Source organism: Mus musculus, chromosome 4 (assembly GCF_000001635.26).
Source record: "Mus musculus strain C57BL/6J chromosome 4, GRCm38.p6 C57BL/6J".
Classification (NCBI taxonomy): Eukaryota; Metazoa; Chordata; class Mammalia; order Rodentia; family Muridae; genus Mus; species Mus musculus.
Window position 1 is genome coordinate 45,977,334 of NC_000070.6, and position 21,539 is coordinate 45,998,872.

The following is a 21,539-nucleotide window of genomic DNA, read 5'->3' on the forward strand; positions in this document are numbered from 1 at the left end:
ATATTAAGGTGCCTTTGTTGTATGACAAACTTTTCCTGGGGAGATGCTACACACGTCTCCTCACCCCAGGTAGGGGGCCCACGACAGACCAAAGTCCAGCTCTCACCAAAGTCCAGCTTGATGAACCAGTGAGTTTTATTGGGGTTACTTAGCAGGAGATACTGAACAGGAGCATAGAGCACTCACACAGCTGTGCACCAAGGCCTACCGGAGCAGTGACAGCTCACAAAACCTGGAAACCTGGAGCACACTGCACAGCTTGCAGGCAGCTCAACAGCTTGAAGAGCATCCATCCCTTCTAGGTGGCTCAGTTGGTCTTTTCCTCTTGTAGGCAGCTTGGTTATCTGAGAGTCTACTTTTTAGCTTTGCTCATATGAGAGGGACTTTCAACTTTTATTGTGTACTGGGGTGGGAGGACTGAATGAATCTGTTCGGTTTTGGGGACTTCCTGAAGCTATATTGAATTGTTTACCTTCTTGCTTTAAGGAGCTTCCCTGTAGGATGAAATGCTTCAGTCTTGGAGAAACTGTTACAGAATGGCCTGCTACCATTCTATGCTATTCCCAGGTCCTTTTTCTATGGTCAGGTCCATGGCCTACACTGTCCTAAGACAGCTGGCTCTGGGGATATTGCATCTTGCTCCAAGACCATTTGCTGAAGCAGTTAGTGACCATTGCCTACTTGTAGGAGAGAAATCATGGAGATCCACTGGCTTGCTCACCAAACTTTTCAATGGATACATGTGTTTATTAGGCACGTAAGAGAATCAAGATGACTCCTGATACTTTGAATTACGAACAAAACTAGAAATTTCTCCAACTTGTTTTCTGTTTTCAGCCAGTCTATTTATCCATGGTCATTTCTCATACATAGCATTGAAGTGGAAACTTAAGGGTTCTCTGGAAAGTCAGTTGTATTGGATGCTGTTTTGCTGGGGCAGGCAGGTAAAGGAACATTTCACTGAAGCAGGCCCAGGAGAAGGATATTCTGCTAAAGCATGCATGTAAACTGACACGTGATGAAGTTTTCTTCACAGCACATGTGTATTGGTCTGCCTTACATTGCATACTTGAGCCCCATTTGTCAAGTTTCCATAGAGAGAAACTGGCCAAAAAACTTCTTGTGGTGTGCCAAGGATTCTTGCTGATTGGCACAGTGATGTCAGCTCAGACAGACAGACACACATACTGAGGCAAGACCCATGGGGGAAATGTGATGTTTGGCCTTTGCCAGCTGGCTCAGTGACTAATAACTCCCATACCCACTCCTACTTTGCTTTCCTGCTTAGGAGCCTTACTTAGCTCAGGTAGCCCATGTGTTGGTCAGGCAGCCCTCAAGAGTGTGGCCCTCTGAGGGTCTGCCCACTCATCTCTCTCTGCCTAGTTTCATGGTACCTGGTCTTGTAGGATACTTAAGACTCACAAGGTAAAAAGCCTTAAATTTCACTTAAATTCAGTGAAACTCAATTTTGCATCTGCTACAACATTTTTAGAGACTGAAAATAAGGGACGGGCTTGAGACAGAATACCTAAAACTTTGCCTTTGGACTCTCAAAAGTTGAAATTCCCATGATAAATTTTAATGCTGTGCTTGCAATGGATGTCTCTCAAGATTTAAAAACAAACAAACAAACAAAAAAACATTTCATTTTTTAGAGGAAGATATACATACCTGAAGAGTATGCTTGCCATCTGTAAAAATTCTAAGCAGATAAACAAAAATGCCATGATAATCAAAGTCTCATGAATTGCAGCATCTTAAAGCACTATATACTGAAAATTACTATTTTAAAGTGTGCCTCTGTTTTTGATCAATACCTTAAGCAATTGAGATTTGCAACAGAGACTAGAAAAACTGCCATGCACAAGAACAAGATACACAGGTGAGAAGCCTTTCTGCCTTCTCATATTGCAGTACTTAACTGTCTCTCAGGTCTTCCCGTGATGATGGGGTTGGGGGAGACACAAACACACCTTAATTTACAGACAGCAGTCATTCGCATAGGCATGGCTTTCTACTCTTCCCAAATCTGAGCTGCTTTTTGTAGCTTAAAAACCAACAACTCTGTGTACTTATTGTACTTGCGGTATTTGTTAGTTGATTAAATAGATAACAACCAAAAGCTTAGGAAGAGTGCCAGTTTGTGTTGGTGAATCCCAGCACTCTGCATTGTTTGAAAACAGAACCATCTAAGTTTGCAGCATTTGAGCTCCGAAGCAACACTTACTAAGAGTGTGGAAGCCAGACAGTAATGCCATGGCAGTGGCCCTGACCAGTGCCTGCCTATTGTGAACTCAGTGTGGAATGCTCAGAAATAATCTAACCGAATGCTTTTCAGCTGGTGACAGAGTAGTTGTCTCCTTTAGTTTATAGCAAGCAGTGTAACTTGAGGACAGTTTTAATAACAAATTGGCTTCATGCAGTAGCTCACATACGTTATATTTTATTTTACATGTGAGTAGAAGGAAGAAGGGGTGGATAGTTAGATGGAGATTTCTCCTTCATTCGACATAGTATTTATTGAGCTCTTGTGTACTAGATACTAGAGCATCTGTAGGGAACAGACACAAATCCTGCAGTAAGGGGACAACAACATAATGAATATTGAGAAACACACTAAGGTGACAGTAAGGCAGAGTAGTGGAAAGAGGTCACCATGCAGCTGGCATACTGGCTCTGACCTTGAGAATTGTGGTGGCCAGGGAAGGCATTGCTGAGAATGACATGTGAGGTGTTTACCTGAAGAGAGCAGTATTGACCCTTGGGGCAAGGAGTTTACAGTTCTGGGACTAGCAAGCACAAAGGTCACGAGGTGGGGCTGTCCCAAGCACAGTCCAGGAAAGCCAGGGATCCCAGGATGAGTGTGGAGGAAGACAGAATAGTGGAGGCCAGAGAAGTGGGGGTAGCAAGGACACCCACTTATGTTTCTCGTCTGAATAAGACAGGGGGAGAAGAAGGTTGTGAATAGAAGAATGGCATGGTGGGATTTGATGTGGAACATCTGCTGTTTAATAGCTGTGGTCCTCCACATCAGATGAAATCAGAATATATAATCTGTTTGCTAGCAGCTTTGCTGTGGAAATTAATACTAAAATATGGACTTTTAAAAAATAACCTGTATGTTAAAGAGAGAGGGCCAATAGCAGGTGTGTGTGTAGCATGAGACTTTACCAAAGCAACTTGGAAAAATTACGCTTAGCTAAAAGAGTTTCCAGGGAAGAGAATTTGACCAAGCAGGTAGACAGGGTGGAAAAGGGAAAACTGAGGGTGTGATCTCCGGTCCACACAGACGGGCACTGTCATTGAAGCCTGGCATGTCAGCATGAATGATGCCTAAGTGTCCTAGTAGGAGGGCAGGCAGTGACTGTGTGGCACCTGCTGTGTCTGGGAAGTCAGTGACCTGAGAGCAGGGAGAACCTTGAAAAGGGGGGATTTAGAGAAGGACACCTTGGACCCAGCTTTCCAGTGACAGTTAAGTCCTGAGTGGGGTGTGTAGCTTCCCTTCCCTTTTCCCTTCCCTTCCCTTCCCTTCTCCCTTCCCTTCTCCCTTCCCTTCTCCCTTCCCTTCCCTTCTCCCTTCCCTTCTCCTTTCTCCCTTCCCCCTTCCCTTCCCCCTTCCCTTCTCCCTTTCCTTCCCCCTTCCCTTCCCCCTTCTCTTCCCCCTTCCCTTCCCCCTTTCCTTCCCCCTTCCCTTTTTTCCCTTCCCTTTTTTTCCCTTCCCTTTTTTCCCTTCTTTTCCCAAGGCCCTGGTTGGGAAACTGTAGAAAGAAAGGAAGATGAAGAGGGCACCTTTCCTAGGAGAAAGGGGAAGCAGGTTTATTTGGGGCAGCCACAAAACTCACTTCTGATGAGCTTGCAGAATCAAGGAGGCCTGGTCTTTCAAACTGTTTGCATCTGTGTTGGTAAAAGTCTTTCTGGTGGTGTTGAAATAGCCCTGTCAGAGGTTGCCCCATAAGGAAGGCTATGTACATGCTGTAACTATTTTCAGAGAATTGTTTTGAACAACCACCAAAAATGCATGTGAGTTCTGGTTACAAAGTTCAAAGCATTTTGTGTGTCAGTTTTTAAAGAGTGTGTGTAGTGTATGTAGATGTAATTATCTGTGTATGTGTGTATATTTGAGGTATGCATGCTTGTGTGGGTGTGCTCACCTGTGTGTGTATGTGTGTTGGAGGCCAGGGCTTGATGTTGGGTGTTTAGTGCTCTATACACACATATACCACACACACACACACACACACACACACACTACATACTTTTTTGAGACCAAGTCTCACTAAGTTTGCTGTTCTTTTTGTACACTATCTGTTCCCTCCAGTGATGGTGTTACAAACATCTATTGTCTTAGCTTCTCATGTGGAAGATAGGAATCCAAATTCATGTCTTCATGTCTGTTTAGGAAGCTGAGTTAGGGTTTTACTGCTGTGAACAGACACCATGACCAAGGCAACTCTTATAAAGGACAACATTTAGTTGGGGCTGGCTTACAGGTTCAGAGGTTCAGTCCATTATCATCAAGGCAAAAGCATGGCAGCATCTAGGCAGGCATGGTGCAGGAGGAGCTGAGAGTTCTACATCTTGTTCTGAAGGCAAACAGGCTCACGTCCTAATAGTGCCACTCCCTGGGCCAAGCATATACAAACCATCGAATCAGCATGTTACCCACTGAGTCTTCTCTCCAGTCCGTCAAGTAATTGTTGGGGTGGGGTATGTGCATGTATGCAGGCATCCATATGTTGTGCACACGTGGAGGAGGCAGAAGACAGCTCTGAGTGTTGGTACTCACCTTCCACTTTGTTTGAGACAAACTCTCTTGTTTTTTTTTTTTCTGCTGAATATGCCAAGCTAGCTGGCCTGGGAACTCACAGGCATCCTTCTATCTTTTACCTCCTGTCTGACAATAGGACTGCTAGCGTTACAGGCCTTTTGAAGGTTCTGGAGGTTTGAACTAAGGTCTTCACATGGCAAGTGTTTTGGTTTGGTTTTGGCTCTGTCTGCCATTTAAACTTTATTATTGATTTTGTTGTCTCTATGTTGGGAAGGTTTAGAGGAAGGAAGGGAAAAGAGGAATGATGTAATTATAATTTTAGAAAAGAAATGGTTTTTACAAAGTGTTTGCTTTTTAATGTGCATCTCTACTGAAGTATGTTATCAAGTTGTTTGCATATTTCAAATGGATTATTCATTGAGCTTTGAGTCTTTATATAAAGTATCAGCTCACTTTTCTGTTTGTTGTATTGTATTGTTTTTCGAGACAGGGTTTCTCTGTATAGCCCTGGCTGTCCTGGAACTCACCCTGTAGACCAGGCTGGCCTCGAACTCAGAAATCTGCCTGCCTCTGCCTCCCAAGTGCTGGGATTAAAGGCATGTGCCACCATGCCCAGCTGTTTTGCTTTTGATTCAGGTTCTTTATATGAAACCCTGGATGTTCTGGAACTCACTATGTAGACTAGACTACTCATGAACTGACAGAGATCCTCTTGCTTCTACCTCCTGAGCACTGGGATTAAAGGTGTGGGCCACCACATCCAGCTGAGTACCTGCTTGTCTCTGGCTGCATTAAGAAAATATTTTCTTTTAGCCTGACACTGTCTTTTGGAAGAGCAGAAATTTATGTTTTTAATGTAATTCAATTTGTCAACTTATTCTACAGTCAAAAATAATAATCTTAGCACTACCCAAGGTCACAGATTTACTCTGGTGGCGTTTGCCTTGTTCTGTTTTGTTTTCTGAATGTTTTACAACGTTTTCATTTCAGATGTAAATAATGTATTTCAAGTTAGTTTTCTCATGTGGTATGAGTGTCCTTTTTTGTTTCAGAGGATGATTATTTCGTTTTCTTCATTGAATTTCCCTAACACCTTTGTTGAAGAGCACTTGGCATGTGTGCATTATGTATTCTTGTCTCAGGAGGTCATGTTGTACAGAGGAAAGTATGTAAGGAAGACATAGGTGTCCATTTGCTGTGTGAGTTTAAGAGGCAAACACAATTGTAAGACCCACCCCAGGAGCTGACTTTTTTTAATGGTCAAATGAGGAAATTACTATTGAGTTTTACTCTTCTGTTTTCTAAGCCAGAGAAAGGGAAAGGCTGCTTATGTAGAACTCTATCCAATGTGGTAACCACATTTAAACCAAATACTTACTTCCTCAGTCATCCTAGTACATTTTGGATGTATAAAGCCACGTATGGCTAGTGGCTCCCATGTGGACAGCACATACATAAAATGTTTTCCTCAGTGGAATGTGGCGGCACAGGCCCTTAATCTCAGCTCTGAGGAGTCTAAGGCAGGCAGACCACAAGTTCAGGTATACTATGGACTATATGGTGAGTTCCAGAATAGCCTGGGATACATGATTGAAACCCTACATTTTAAAAAAGTTATTATTATTATTATTCATTACTTTTCGTTTTTACAGTCCAGTCTTTATCCCTCTCCCCGTCCATCCTCCAACAGTTCCTTATTCCATTCCTCCTGTCTCCGAGAGGATGCTCCCAAACCCCCTACTTCACCTCCCTGCCAGGCCTTCCCATTCCCTGAGGCCTCAAGTCTCTCCAGGGTTAGGCGTGTCTTCTCTCACTGAGGCCAGACCAGGCAGTTCTCTGCTATATATGGTCAGGGGCCTCAGACCAGCTCTTGTTTGCTGCCTGGTTGGTGGCTCAATGTCTGAGAGATCTTGGGGGTCCCGGTCAGTTGAGACTGCTGGTCTTCCTATGGGGTCACCCTCCTCTCTTCAGCTTCTTTTAGGCTTTCCCTAATTAAACCACAGGGGTCCCCAACTTCAGTCTATTAGTTGGGTATAAGTATCTGTGTCTGTCCAAGTCTGCTGCTTGTTGGGCCTCTCAGAGGGCAGCCATGCTAGGCTCCTGTTTGTAAGCACAGCATAGCATCAGTACTAGCGACAGTCCTTGGAGCCTCCCCTTAAGATGGATCCCAAGTTGGGCCAGTCACTGAACTTCCCTTCCCTCAGGCTCTTCCCTGCAGATCTTTTAGATAGGAACAATTCTGGATCAGAGCTTTTGACTGTGGGGTGGCTTCATGCTGGACCTGACCTAGAATGAATGCTTTTCCTTGATCACAGATCTGTCCCAAGTCTGTTTCTCTTATTAGTGTAATTTATGAAAGCTCATTGTATTTCTCCTTATGCAGCCTTTTCTTAAATATTCTGTGAGGAGGAGGCACATTCTATTCTTGGCTCTAACTTTATCACCTCTGTCTAGCAAAACAACTAAAACTATCTCCTTAAACTTTTTTTTTCTAAAATCATTTGACTCAAATTAGGAATTCTGTAAGACCTTTAGTTCATCTAAACAGCATTAATTCATGAAAGCTTATCTTCATGTTAATCTGCAGGAAATTTATACCATAGGGTAGGCTATTACCCAGAAGTAATCACACCAGGTTATAGGCAGTGAGGGTCTCCTGGTGTCCACTCACGCCACAGCAAATAAATGAGGAGCATGGTAATGGCAAGCATGAAAAAGTACATCAATAGCAAGAAGCAATTCTGGGACAACGTCTCTGGGCCATAACTGGAAGCTGAACAAGACAGTGGGGCCATCTCCAGGGAGCTCACTTGCCCACTACAGCTCTTCCTGTGTGGCATCTGCTATATATAGGTATTTTTATATAGCTAGTTAATATGTGACTCCTTAGGACCTTTATAGACATCCTTACTGTGATTTCATCCTCTCCCGCTTCTGTAGCTCATTCCCTTTCTTAGAGCTCCCCATTCCCCCATTTTCCCCTCAGATCACTTGCACCGTGCTACTCTAATGCTCCACTAACCCCCTTCCCCAGCAGTGGCCCCTTCTTGCTTTCCTGGTTTCTGCAGTTGTTCCTGGGTATGCACTCACAGCTGATGTGGAGCTGGGAGTCTGAGATGAAAGAACGTTTGCTGTTCGTCGTTCTGCGTCTGTGTTGCCTCCCTCAGTGTGAACTTTTCTAGTTCTGACCATTTATTTCCTTGCAGAGGTCAGGGTTTTATTTTTCTTTACAACTCAATAGCATTCCATTGTATGTATATGTATAACATTTTCATTATCTGTTCGTTGGTTGAAAGACATTTAGGTTGTTTCCCATTTCCTGGCTATCATGGAATCGAGTGGCAGTGAACACGGCTGAGCCAGTACCTGTGGCGTAGGATGTCAAGTCCTTTGAGCATATCCAGGGGTTACTATAGCTGGGTATGGCAGATTTGCTTTAGTTCTCTAAGAGTTCTCCACCCTGATCTCCAGAGTGGCCGAACCAGTTGGTAGCCCCACCAATAATAAGAGAAGGCTCCCTTTCCTCATGTCCTTTCAGCATTTGTTGCTGGCTGCTTTGTTGACCATGGCCATTCTGACTGGGGTGAGATGGAGTCTCAAAAGTTGTTTTGATTAACGTTTCTCTCGCTGCAATAGTAGACTTTTCTGAGATAATTCTGAGCCATTTTTTATCTCTCCTCTTGAGAACTTCCTGTTTAAATCCCAAACCCGTTTTTTTTATTATTATTTTAAATGGGTTATTTGTTTTTTAGACTTTTTTTTTAAGTTCTTTCTCTATCCTGGATGTGAATCTTCTGTGAGACTTAATAGCTGGCAGATTCCCTCCACCCAATTGATTGTGTTTTTAACCATGCAGCTCTTTACTTTTATGACGTTACACTCATCCATCGTTGGTCCCAATTCTTGGGCAAAGGGTTCTGTTCACCCAGTCCTTTCTTATACCTGTGTCTTGTTCAAGCTGTGTAGGCTTTCTTGTAGTAGTTTCAGGGTTTTAGGCTTCAATCCATGTGCATTTATTCATTCACTCATTCACTCATTCATGAGTACACTGTAGCCATCTTCAGACACACCAGAAGAGGGCATCAGATCCCATTACAGATGGTTGTGAGCCACCATGTGGTTGCTGAGATTTGAACTCAGGACCTCTGGAAGAGCAGTCAGTGCTCTTAACACTGAGCCGTCTCTCCAGCCTCTGGATCTAATTTCTTTCTTCTACATATGGACATCCAATCTTCCCAGCACCATTTGTTGGAAATGCTGTCTTGGTACAGTGTATTCTTTGGACATGTTTGTTGAATATTAGACGGCTGTAGTTATGTGTGCTCACATTTGGGCCTTCAATTTTGTTAATGCTTGTACCAGTCATGACACTTTTGAACATTCTGTTGATTCTCTTTTAGTCTGGAGGACACTGGGATACATCCCTCCTTTCCCCTTCTCTCTCCTTCCCTCTTCCTCACTTTTTTATCAGCCTTTTGTAGTTCTTTTTCCTACGCCTATCTCTTGCATGCCTACCTTCTACAGAAATCCACCTTTATCCTTGTTTTTTTCTACCTGGGTGCTGAAGACCAGTGACTCTCTTACTAGCCTCTAATCTGCATTCTTAGTGACTATATCTATGTGACTGGCCTGTGGACATCCAGTCTCCACCTGTCTAGAATGGATACAACTTCTTCCTCTCTTGTAAACCTGCCTCTAACCTGTGACTATGAGTGGTTACTACCCAGCATGCCTTAGCCAGACATTAGGAGCCCTCATCACTTGTGGTTTCTGCAGCTGACTACTTTGAGCTTGCTTTTTTATTTTCCATTTATTTTCGGGTTCTCCACATTTCCAAGCATTCTCACATCTGTGAAACTACTTCCAATTTAGCTTTCCCAAGGCTGCTGGGTAGTCCGCAACCTCTCTAACTTCAGAGCTGGACCCTTTGTTTCCCTCATTTGTGATCTCCCTTCAGTGATGCATTACTTTTGACAGATGACGTCATTAGCAAACTGTGGTCATCTCAAAGTGTGCAGTCCTGTCAGTCACACGGCCCCCTAAAGTTCTCTGAGCACCCCCACCCCCATGCCCCTCTCCTCACCTCTGCCTTTGAATTCTCCCTAGCCCCACAGCCCCATCTTCCTCCTATTGTGTCTACCAGAAATCCACACAGGCTCTTCCTGCACCTTTCTGACTTCCCCCATAGTCCCATGGTAGTCCCTACTTTGATGTCATGGTAGATAGTCCCTTGCATTGTTATCCCACAGGAGACCTCCAGCACTCATTTGTGGCACAATCTAAAAAGCTTCAACTCTGAAGTATATTCACATTCACAGGCTGATGAGCCATAATAATGACCTTCTTTTGTGTTTTTATAGGCAAAGATGCTGGAGGCAGATCTGGTTTCAAAGATGCTAAGGGCTGTCCTGCAGTCTCATAAGAACGGGATCGTATTACCCCGTCTCCAAGGAGAGTACCGATCTTTGACTGGAGACTGGATCCCCTTCAAGCAGCTGGGCTACCCTACTTTGGAAGCCTACCTGAGAAGCGTGCCAGCAGTTGTCAGGATAGAGGCTAGTAGATCTGGAGAGGTAAGATGGCATCTGGCCTGTCAGAATTCTGACACTGAGTCAGAGTCACCTGCCTGGTGCTTCTGATCTCATACCTCTGGTATAAGAAAAGCACACACTGAGTAGCTTAGATCCACAGTGACAGCACACTCAAGGTTCAGCCCATTCTCATGTCTCGTGTAATATATCCCCAGGGTATTTGGGATATTCTCATGTCTCGTGTAATATATCCCCCAGGGTATTTGGAATATTCTCACATCTCGTGTAATATACCCCCCAGGGAATTTGGGATATTCTCACATCTCGTGTAATATATCCCCAGAGTATTTGGAATATTCTCACATCTCATGTAATATATCCCCCAGGGTATTTGGAATATTTACCTAATGCCAGTGTCTGTGTATGTGGGGTAGGAGGGGTTTGGTAGAGAAGAAAGGGGAGCAGGATCAAGAGAACAGTCGGAGGACAAGCTCTTTTGTAAGAGCGTGTGTACGGGAAGATGGCAGTTAATTACACGTGGGTGTCAGTCATAAGCATGTGCTGGCACCCCACAGCCTCCCAGGTCTAAGCCTTCAGCTCCTGCGCCTTACAGCACTCATTACAGAGTTTTCAACTTTTCTCTCTTAAAAAAGATTCTGAGAGTGAGAGATTTGCTTTTTTCTCTCTTCATAATGAGCACTTTATAAATGTGCTGAATGCCTGAAAGATGATGTATGCAAATGAATGAATGAACTAATAGTGCTTCCGTTTTGAATTATGTTTTACTTTGAACTTTTTCCCACTATTTTGAGCATTTAGGAATGTAGTTTTGACTATTATAATATCCCCTACTGAACATACCGAGGCATGTAGCTTTTTTCTTTGTATTCTGAAGAATAGAAGCACTGGCCAAGAGTACTGTAAACTGTAGGTGTTGCATAAAGCTATATTGTTCTTAATTTCAACTTAGAGTAACACATGCACAAACAAATGTAATTTTAAAAAATAACATCCTTTAGCCTCAGAGAGACAGCCTCAGTGTGTGAGCCTGGAGCTTAGCTTTCTGAGCACTCGCTGTTTTTCCTGGGTAAGTGGCGGAAGGATGTACCACTCACGCACTTGAGCTGATACACGTGCATGCGCCTCTGAGCTGGTGTGTGCAGAGCACAGGATGCCTTTGGCTCGGTTGCTTGTTCCCCAGTACTTACTTTACTGTAAATGATTAATAAGTATCTGTTTAAAAAATAAATGAAACTCTCAACTTGAAGAAAGAGTACTGGACCACGCATGATTCCTTCTGTGTTAAATATAATTTTGGTTCTGGAAATTTGGGAGAAAGGCACTGGGAGTTGTGTACCCCGGGCTCTGGGGTACGTTGGCTCACTGGGACCCAGCCCTTACAAACTGGCTCTCCGAATGTCCTGCTCTCACTCTGCTGCTCACAGATCGTCTGCTATGCAGTAGCCTGCACAGAAACTGCAAGGATCGCTCAGCTTGTGGCTCGTCAGAGGACCTCTAAAAGGAAAATAGGGCGACAAATTAATTGTCAGATGAGAGTGAAGAAAGCCATGCCGTTCTTTCTAGAAGGTAAGTCTTTTCCTGAGTAGATTATCATAAGGACTTATAGAATTATTGCCCATGTTCCTGATAAACTGTTCATTGAGTACTTACTGATATCCACATGTCAGGAGAATATTCCTGCAACTGGGATTTCCATTGAAATGATGAAGATGAATGTGACTTACAAAATCCAGTGGTGACAGTGCAGAATAATGCAACTGATGGTGACTGTGGTGACAACTAGGTACAGTCTTACCATTTTAGGTTATTTGTCAAGAATCCTCATCCAGAATGTCGGATGAACCAAGAACCTGTGGTAGGCTTTTGTACTTAGCAGATTATGTCTTTTGGTTAAGACATTTATTTTTCAGAGAAATATGAATTACATGGCCTGACAACACGATAAACAGCTGTATTTCCTGAATGCCTATCTCTAGGAAGTTATAGTAAATTCTAAAACGAGATTCTCAAGCAGTGGTGTGGCAGTGATATGCAGTGTTAGGTGATTCATGGCAGAAGCATTTTAGCCAAGGCAGCCATCACTGTGAATGATGATGGGCGACTTGGGTGCAGGCAGAATGTGTGCACTGAGAAAGCAAGAGGGTCCTGCTGGCTTCACACCAACTGGTGGTGGCTTGGGAAGTGCTCACACAGTAGTGAGCGGAAGCAAGCACTGGCTAATGAGGCAGGCAAGACCCATCCACAGAACTCCCCAGTCTCTAGTGTCCCCTACTCACTCCTCCTTGTGTTCTTTTGATTGTTCTGGGAAGTATGACCAGCAGAAACATCTGGAGCAACATAATGAAACTACAGTCTGAGGAAGCCAGCTGATTATGTTGTATCTGCCTAATTTATAGGAAAGCCAAAGGCAACTCTCAGACAACCAGGATTTGCCTCAGATTATTCCATCAGCAGGAAACCTAATTCAGCGCTGTTAAGAGACAGAGGAAGCGCCTTGGGAGTTAAGGCTGACGTGGACATGCCGCCGTACCCAGACACTCCAGTGCAGAGGCACGCGAGCATGTCTGCCAATAGCAGGTACCCCGGGCACCATCTGGCTTAAAGGAGCAGTGTGGAGAGCTGGGTAACCACTGTTAGAAGTGTGTGTTCATAGGAGAAGCATTTTCTTCATGTTACCTGCATCACACGCATAGCTGTTAATCCTCTTACTGCCTGGTGGCATCCCCTGAGTGACCCCCGTACTGTTTCCTCCTGCTGTTGCCATCTCTCCTTGTCCAGTCAGCTGTACACACTCTAATAAGTTCTTCTAAGATGCTATTTTGTATATTCAAATTTTTCTACAAAATTGTTCTTACAGTTAGTAAGTTTCAGGTACAATCTCATTTAGCTGTATGTTCATTCACCTTTGCTCTGGTAATTGCCACAGTCAGGCAGTAGCATTTGATCTTGGTGCACTGGCACTCCTAGCCCCTGCTTGGGTGTGACCATGCCTGCGCAGCCAACTTAAGCTCATTGTTTTATGTTGTGCGGACGATTCCACACTTGTCCAGTGAAAGCATGCAGGAAGCTGATCAAACGGATTCTTTCTATTTCTAAATGTTATGCTTCTAAGAAGTCACCTAGAGGTCAGCAAGCTACAATTCAGAAACTCACTGCCTGCTTTTGTAAATACAGTTTTATAGGAGCATGGCCACACTCTGTTCATGTATGGCCTGTGTTGTTTTTTACTGCAGTGGCAGAGTTGAGTGGTTGTGCAGAGCCTGAAGTCTGTCCTGTTGGCCTCCTGACAGGAAATACGTGCTGAGCCCTGATAGAGATAAATCAGTGTCCATCTCCCTTCCAAGTTGAAAGCTGTGCCTTTCTGTAAATTTGTGATGTCATATTCCTTTAAGCTGTGTCTGCTTGGCGGTAAAGATGAGTTTTTCCTCAGAAGCTTTCCATCCAGATGCTAAATAGTTAGGAAAAATTAATTTAAAAATAGCTTGGCAGAAAGGTGTGCTTTGGCATTTTCTGTTGAGAACGTATATAGCTTAGTGCAGAGCATTGGCATGTGCTAAATCCATTATTAGTAGTTGACAGCCTGATTGCTTCTTTTAGAATTAAAATACCATTAGGAAATATGCTTCATTTGAAACAGTTTAGTTTTTAAATCTTTTGTGCTGCTCAAAATTGTGACTGCTTCCCACAATGACAAAAATACAGTCACTGTTTCCTTTGATCATGGTTCATTCAGCAAGTCTTATAACACTCACTCTCCCATGCTAGTACTAAACATTACTCAAGAGCCTGGGACACTACTGAAGGAAAAATATACACACACACACACAGAGTGAGCGAGACAGACAGACAGACAGAGGAGTAAGAATGTGGGGAGTTGATGTGGGGTGCATATGGAGGAGCATGTGGATGCATGTTGGGTGTGGGGTGCACGCCTATGTATATGGATGTGTGTGGGTGTATGTGTGCATGCATGTGTGTGGGTGTGGTTTATTCATACTTATATCTGGAAACATCTTTCTATGTGAGTCCAACAGTTGATAGTAAATTATGTTGGAAAGGATGTGAGGTAGGCAGGGGCCTATGTCTCTTTTCTCCGTGTGGTTATTCGAGCAGCCTGTCTGCTGACTTTGAAACTTCAGTTCCACTACAGCCAAGCTAAAGCTAATGTTTGTACGGTCTGCTCCTGTTCTCCAGCGCCTGGGTTAAAGGCTGTGACTGCAGCATGTCCCACTCTGTGCTGCAGCTAGTCTTGTGCATGTGGTTATGTTCCATAATAGTCCGTATTTTAAGTGTTTATTCTTCATGTGCTTTTATTTATTTATCCCTTTAAAGATGATTAGTTGAAACTCTTACTCCAGGTTCTAAAAGACTTTCAAAAACCTACTTTGAATTTAGCTTTTAACATACCTCTGAGTAAATATGAAATATGATGCCAAATGTGTTTTCATATTTTGGGATATTTTCTTAAGTTATTTTGTTGGTCAGTGACATGGGGACTTTAAATGAAAAGCAGTGTTTAAAACTTGCTGTTTTCACACCTTAGGTTCAGTCCAAAGTCATCCTTGCCAGCGTCTTTCCAGACACACATCTCAAGGGCCTGCCCTACGGAAGTCAATGGTATGTTCTCCAGATGTGCATGAGTCTCGGGCCCCAACAGAGCAATCTAATGGTGGCTTTTGACATGCGCTCTCACTTCTCCTGCATGAGATTTATCTCCCTCACTCCATTTCTAACTGCAGACTCATGGATTGAAGTGATCTTTAGAGAAAATAATGCTTCCAGTGATAACGTCAGTGTGCATTGAGGCCTCCATCACACCAGACCCATTCTGCTCCATGGCCACGTGTCACCCACTCCCTAATTAGAGAGTGAACCCTCAAGATTTGACATGCAGAGGCCTCACTTTAAGGAAACTACCTGCTCTCTTTCAAGGTCTAAATGTGGGGCTTAAATTCATAAGAGATTCTCGAGTTGCTGTACTAGTAAAAGTTGGCACTGTGAACTGTGAGGTGTGGGGCCTGGAGAAATAACTCACAAGTTCAGAGTAGTGGCTGCTCTTCCAAAGGATCCAGGTTTGATTCCCAAAGCCAATGTGGTTCCTGTCCCAGAATATCTGACACCCTCTTCTTACTTCTGCAGGCACTGCATATATGTGGAGGTGCACAGACATACATGCAGTCAAAACATCCATTCACATAAAATGAAAAAAATAAAGATTAAAATTATTTTAAATGGTGAGGTGACAGCTGGGTGTAAGTAATTATTGGTTATGAAATGAAAAGGGCCATTAGGAAACAATAGGCTAGCAAATGAAGCCAAGGAAACTGCTGGTTAGAAGTGCACCACTCCTGGACTTGCCTTTGCAAGCAGCATGTGACTCCACTGAGTACTCTCACCAAGAACAGCTTTCCGGAGGGCTGGCTCTGCTCTGTGAAATAACTGGGCAGGATTTGTTGCTTGCATTATGTCTCTTATTGAGTATAGATTCCTTTTACATAGGAGTATTCTTACAGTATTGATAATGAAAGTGAATAGTATGATTTTTGTATATAAGAACTATTTTTACATATGAATTTTCTAGATCATGACTACTCAGTGAAGTTGTATGCCTCTTTAGGAGTTTAAAATAGAATATGTTATTTCCTTAATAGGAAACAGTTATGGGTATCCTGGACCCTTCTCCTCTCTGTGCCAGTCTAAGGGTGGCAGAGGCACATCATTGTGTCTTCTAGTGAGAAGAGAGGAGTAATCACTAAGGATCCTCAAGGAAAGCTCTTTTTGGTACCTGGTATCCTTAGAGATCAGTATCCCCAGACTAGGCTATCTATCTCTTATTAGTTAATGAAGAAGAAAATAAAAATGACTTTACTTAGCAGAAAAGGTATCTGATTAAATTGTAAATAAATTTTTCATGTAGGTGTTAGATTTTGATATGTTGATATATATCCCGATAGAATTCTATGTAGGTTTGACATTATTTCCATAGTTAAAATACCACAATGGTCACAGTAACACACAGGTTTCTCTTGATTAGTATGTAAACTCAGGCATTCTGAGTTTAAATAAAAAAATAAACAGGAGTGAAAGAAGCCAGCTAAAACTTTATGAAAGATAAATGTTGAAGAAGTAGAAGCCAGACCTGTGGTTGATGTCCATAAACTAGCTAGAATCATTTTTTTGTAGATTTCAGGCTCCTGTGGATTGTTAAATTGTTTTTCTTAGTTAAAGAGAAAGTTCATCATAGTCAGAAAACCTGGACATCTTTTTATCTTTTATTAAAGCACTCTTCCTACTTTTTGTGCCTCGTAGATTATAGCTTCAGTTGAGCACTACACATATATTATCTAAAATATTGTCTCCCTTAGTTGCCATTAAAAATAAAACATTACTTTTTACTCAGAACGATTGTCATAATGTTCAAAGTAAACTATAAAGTATCCCTGCAAAATGAAGGGATAAGTCCTCTCATTGAAGGTGTCTTGGCTTTGCTGCTAGAACTCAGGGATAGTAGATGAGGCAGTCCTCAGAGCCGCTCAGCTTAGTCCACAGGTTTCTAAGTTCAGGATCCCAGAGCCCACAGCATAGCAGAGTCAGAGACACAAATGCTAGGTAATGGAATAATCTATTAATTCTATCATTCTTTTAATTTAAAGATAATTTAAATCAGACTGTTGAGAAACCAAATATCACGCCTCCTGCCTCTTACACTAATAAGATGGATGAGGTTCAAAACCGCATAAAGGAAATATTAGACAAGCATAACAATGGCATTTGGATATCTAAGCTTCCACATTTTTACAAAGAGTTTTATAAAGAAGACCTTAACCAAGGAGTTTTACAGCAGTTTGAACACTGGCCTCACATTTGCACGGTACGTGTTTCCTTCTTCTTCCCCTCTATGCCCCCTCCCTGCCCAGCTTGCAGGTCCCAAGTTAGTAGTCGCAGAGCAGAATGCTGCTCATAATGCTGCCATGAGCTTCTGACTAACTGTCTCTGAGATTAACACACGTGGCTTCTTACTCCTACAAACAAATGACGAGCTTGGAGTGCTGTTACCTATTTTGTCTGAGTTTTAAGATGCATTTAATATTTGGTAATATGTACTGTGTACCATTTTGTGTTGATTGAACTTCTGCCAATAAACATTGGCTGTTGTGCCATTTTAGTTTATTGGTCACAGTTTGTATTAGTCCTAGTTTGTATATGCTTATCCTTGAGCATTTTTAAAGGCTTTTCAGTTGGAACAAATTTATTTCATTTGTGCTAATTGTAATTGTTTTTACATGGAACTTGATTTGTTCTAGAGCTGATACTGTAATCATATAGTCATATTTGAGATCTGTGCAGGTTGTCCTCATGATAGAAGCTTTAGATCGAAAGTTCTTTGTAGCCGCCTCTGCTCAGAGTTCATGATTATCAGATGGTGGATCAGAATAGTTTGTTAGAAGTTTTATTCCAGCCAGAGGTAGAGACAGTTGGATTCTTACACCCAAGTACTTTCTAGATGTTTCTTAATTATCAGTATAGAATCTATTTTTAAAATGTAGTTAGCTGGGTGTGGTGGCCCACGCCTTTAATCCCAGTACTTGGGAAGCAGAGGCAGGCAGATTTCTGAGTTCAAGGCCAGCCTGGTCTATAAAGTGAGTTCCAGGACAGCCAGGGCTACACAGAGAAACCCTGTCTCAAAAAACCAAAATAAAAAAAAAACCTGTAGTTGTCCTAAATGACAGCATTAACACCTGCTTGGTGCTTCTGCATTTGTAGAATCAGTTTCTTGGAGTCCGTGTGTTATGAAAGAGGGCGTTCTTTATCATACATTTCGGTTTCTATACCTATTGGGCAAAAGGACAGGCAGTCTCATCTTCCGGGCTCCTGGCCTAAGACAAGCATGTGTTTTGGCACTATTTCCCCATAGGCTAGAGTTCCCTCTGAGTCTCATGCTCAGTTCCAGGCACCACACATCCATTCACATGACACTGCTCCTGCTCATCACTGCTCTGAGCACTGAAAGCGTAGGAACTGAAGTCTAGTAAGGTAAAGAGCTATGAAAAAAAAAGGGGGGGGGTTAGGGCAGTGTGGCCAGGGTTAGAATACTCTCTATGAAGTAGGCAAACAAGAACTGTCAAACTCTGGAGACACTTCTCTGTTCCCCTGTAAGTGCGGAATAACAAATGTTCTGGAAAAAGTTGTCTGTAGTGTTTAAAGTGTAAAACCTTGTTCCTAAGGTGGGAATTCTGTTTCCCTTTATTTGGGGAAGATTCCCTCCCGGATACAGTATGTTGATATTCCCTCTGCCACCTTACTTCTAAGGAGCTTGTTAGGAGTTTGTTGGCCTGAGTTTCAGCTCATATTAGATGTATACCATCCCTTGATTTTAAAATTCCATTGACAATTTTGAACTTTAAAGTTTTAATGGCCCTGGAGCTTTTTATGGTCATGATACAAAGATAACAGGCTGCTAGGTTTGGATAAGAAATTCTTTAGCACCTAAGTTTAAAGAATAAGCAGTGTGTTGTGTTTTTGTTGCTTTGTATATACTTCATGATAATTACTAGCATTTGTGTAGCTCAATTTATTACTTCTAGAGGAATTTTCATCTTTGCTGCTCTGGATGACTATAGAGTCCCAGAGTACTTTATTGGCAAGAGTTAGCTATTCTGTTGATATTACAATATTACCTAAAATGGATGGTTTTCTCTTAAATTTTAGGTACTGAAGCAACCACCTTTTTTGTTACACTTCTAGCACTTCACTCCATCTACAACTTGTGATTGTTGATGCCTAGTCAGGAATGCTGAGCATGAGGCAGAACCACAGAAGTCACTCCTTACCAGTGTCCCTCTGGGCTTTGGGTAGGACCATCTAGACTGATTAGGACTGCTAGTGAGAGGTGCTGATGGGAGGCAGGGTGCCTAGGATACCACAGACTGCCAGTCATTTGGGTGTCTGTTGATAGTTCCCATAACTATTTTCTGACTTCTGAGTATTCTTAATAGTTTGAGTTTTTCCTTGGTCATTTCTCACTGGCTTTAAACAGCTGTGCCATGGTTATTGTCCTTCTTCCCCATGTTCTCACCTCCATGAAGAGCAGAACACTGATAGCATGCCTGGGGCTGTGTTAGCACAGCCAGCATCAGGCAGAGGGAAAGGTGTCACAGAGAGTGTGGTATTAGAAATGGGCCCTTGTTTTGTGGCCTATTACAACAGAAGAAGAAATCTAAGGGCATTCTATTTATTTAAAAAAAATTCTCCAACTGTATATTCTATATGAAAGCAATTAAAAATCAAGTCATAAAAATTCAAATATCCTGTAGTCCTACCATCCAAAGACATGTACTTGTAGAGCTTTCCCCTTGCCTGTCAGAAGGGCAGCTTCAGCTTCAGGGATCAAATAGCAGCTGTGAAGTTTTACCTTGATGGAGCTTCAGATCAATGGTGTGCAGTAAGCCATGTCACAAAATGCTAGATGACATTGTGAGGTTTTATTTGTAGTTAGGATATTGCCATCATTTTGTAGCCCAGGTTAGCCTTGAGCTCACAGTAGTCTTTCTGCCTCAGCTCCTTGAGTGCTAGGATTACAGGTATAACTCTGACACTAGGGTGCATGACATTTAACCTTTTGGATCACTCAGGCAGCAGAAGGTGTGCTAGAAAGCTGGGGAGACTGTCAGTCACAATGATGGCTAAATTCATAGTTTTAGGCAGCTGTAAGAGAAATAGAAATGGTGGGGAACCTTGTCTTACCTATGGAGAGTCCCTGCTAGGGTCTAGTAGAAGGGCAGTAACTGTTTCTGGCTGTGATAGGAAGGATGCCCTCTTTAATAGTCGGACTTGACTGGGAGTTAAAAAATACTTGTGTGACAGGGCTGGAGAGATGTCTCAGTGGTTAAGAGCACTGACAGCTCTTCCAGAGGTCCTGAGTTAAATTCCCAGCAACTACATGGTAGCTCACAACCATCTATAATGGGATCTGATCCCCTCTGGTGTGTCTGAAGATAGTGACAGTGTACTCATATACATTAAAAAAAAATAAAAAAATTGTGTGCCAGCCACTGACCTAGGTGCTAAGGATAGAACAGAAAACAAGACAGACATGGTCTTGCCCTTGGGTAGAGAAAATCGTCATTTGAACAACTGCTGCTAGGCCTCCAACTGTGCTGAGGGCCTTGCAGGTGGGACATAAACAGGGCACCTTTGGGGCAGTGAGTGGCTGTTAAATGAGAAGCTAACACTGCATGATAGAGACCAGAGGAGCAGCTCATGCCCAAGTCGGGGACAAGAGACATTTCATGTTTAGGAAGTGTCAGGAGTGAAGGGCTCAGAAGGAAGCTAGTTTCATAAAGAGTCATCACTAGGTGGGCGTGCTGTGTCCCTGCTCTGAGGTTGCCACGATCCTGGCCTCTGACTGGCTTGCAAATCTTGCAGCAGGGACTGTTGAGTAGTGGATTGGGCTGAAGCCTGCTGTGAGACCTGGGTGGAGAGAACAGCGTCTTCATTCATGTGTCAGTCAGCATGTCTGTCTCAGGGTCCTGCCCAAAGCTGTTTGGAGAGCAGAGAGCCTAAGCTTTTGAGCCAGGTTAGATGCTCTTAGCTGAGGAGAGTTTCTACTCACAGCCACAAGATCTGCTGAAAGACAGCTATGGAACCACCAGAGAAGTATTCCATGTTTGTGGCACAGCAGGCCTTTGTTATAGAAAGTGGTACATTATAAATAGCAATATAATATTGCTGTATGTAAGATGCTCTGAGTATTTGGAAATGCCTGATGACATTAATTAATAGTTTCCACAAAGATGATTTGTTGTTACACGCGTTTCTGTTGGGTATCATTTTGTAACCCATAGAAATCACTGAGTTTTAAGTTGGTGTTGCAGTATCCAGACCCATTCCTACAATATGCACAACATCTTAGAGCCCATCTGAAAAGGCAGAGGTACCAGCAGTTCCCTCGTGAATATACAGCACCCTGGTCCCCAGCTTCTCATCATCAGAGGAAAGCCTGGTGAGCACATTGCTACAACATCAAGTCTCAGCAGACAGCTGAGTAATGACAGACGGGCTGGTACATGGCAGAATCAAGAGGAGGTGAGAGATCGTATGCCATCTGTGTGAGCTACCCACAACCTGGTGGATGCCGGGCAGCTTAGATCACAATTGAGTTGGAATTTGATTTGAAGCCTCAAAATAAAACTGCTACTCCATGGAAACAGCCCATACAG

At 42.9% G+C, this 21,539-nt stretch overlaps 1 protein-coding gene and 1 long non-coding RNA gene across 8 annotated transcripts in view; one reads left to right on the plus strand and one right to left on the minus strand.

Annotated features, from left to right (window-relative positions):
- The window catches only part of Tdrd7 (tudor domain containing 7), a 69,740-nt gene that overhangs the window by 12,307 nt on the left and 35,894 nt on the right, over window positions 1-21,539 (plus strand). For 6 of the 7 annotated variants that reach the window (XM_006537518.1, NM_001290475.1, XM_030253050.1 and 3 more), the window contains exons 2-6: window positions 10,129-10,341; window positions 11,745-11,886; window positions 12,717-12,897; window positions 14,864-14,937; window positions 16,974-17,191. In XM_006537518.1, coding sequence (XP_006537581.1) covers window positions 10,129-10,341; window positions 11,745-11,886; window positions 12,717-12,897; window positions 14,864-14,937; window positions 16,974-17,191 — 828 coding nt within the window. The remainder of the gene's footprint in view (window positions 1-10,128; window positions 10,342-11,744; window positions 11,887-12,716; window positions 12,898-14,863; window positions 14,938-16,973; window positions 17,192-21,539) is intronic. The other variant, XM_030253051.1, reaches the window with a different exon arrangement.
- Gm52728 lies at window positions 15,446-21,484 on the minus strand. The gene is made up of 3 exons (XR_003955392.1): window positions 21,258-21,484; window positions 19,641-19,782; window positions 15,446-15,462 (listed from the first exon to the last, which is right to left on the minus strand). It is a non-coding gene; the product is annotated as a predicted gene, 52728 (long non-coding RNA).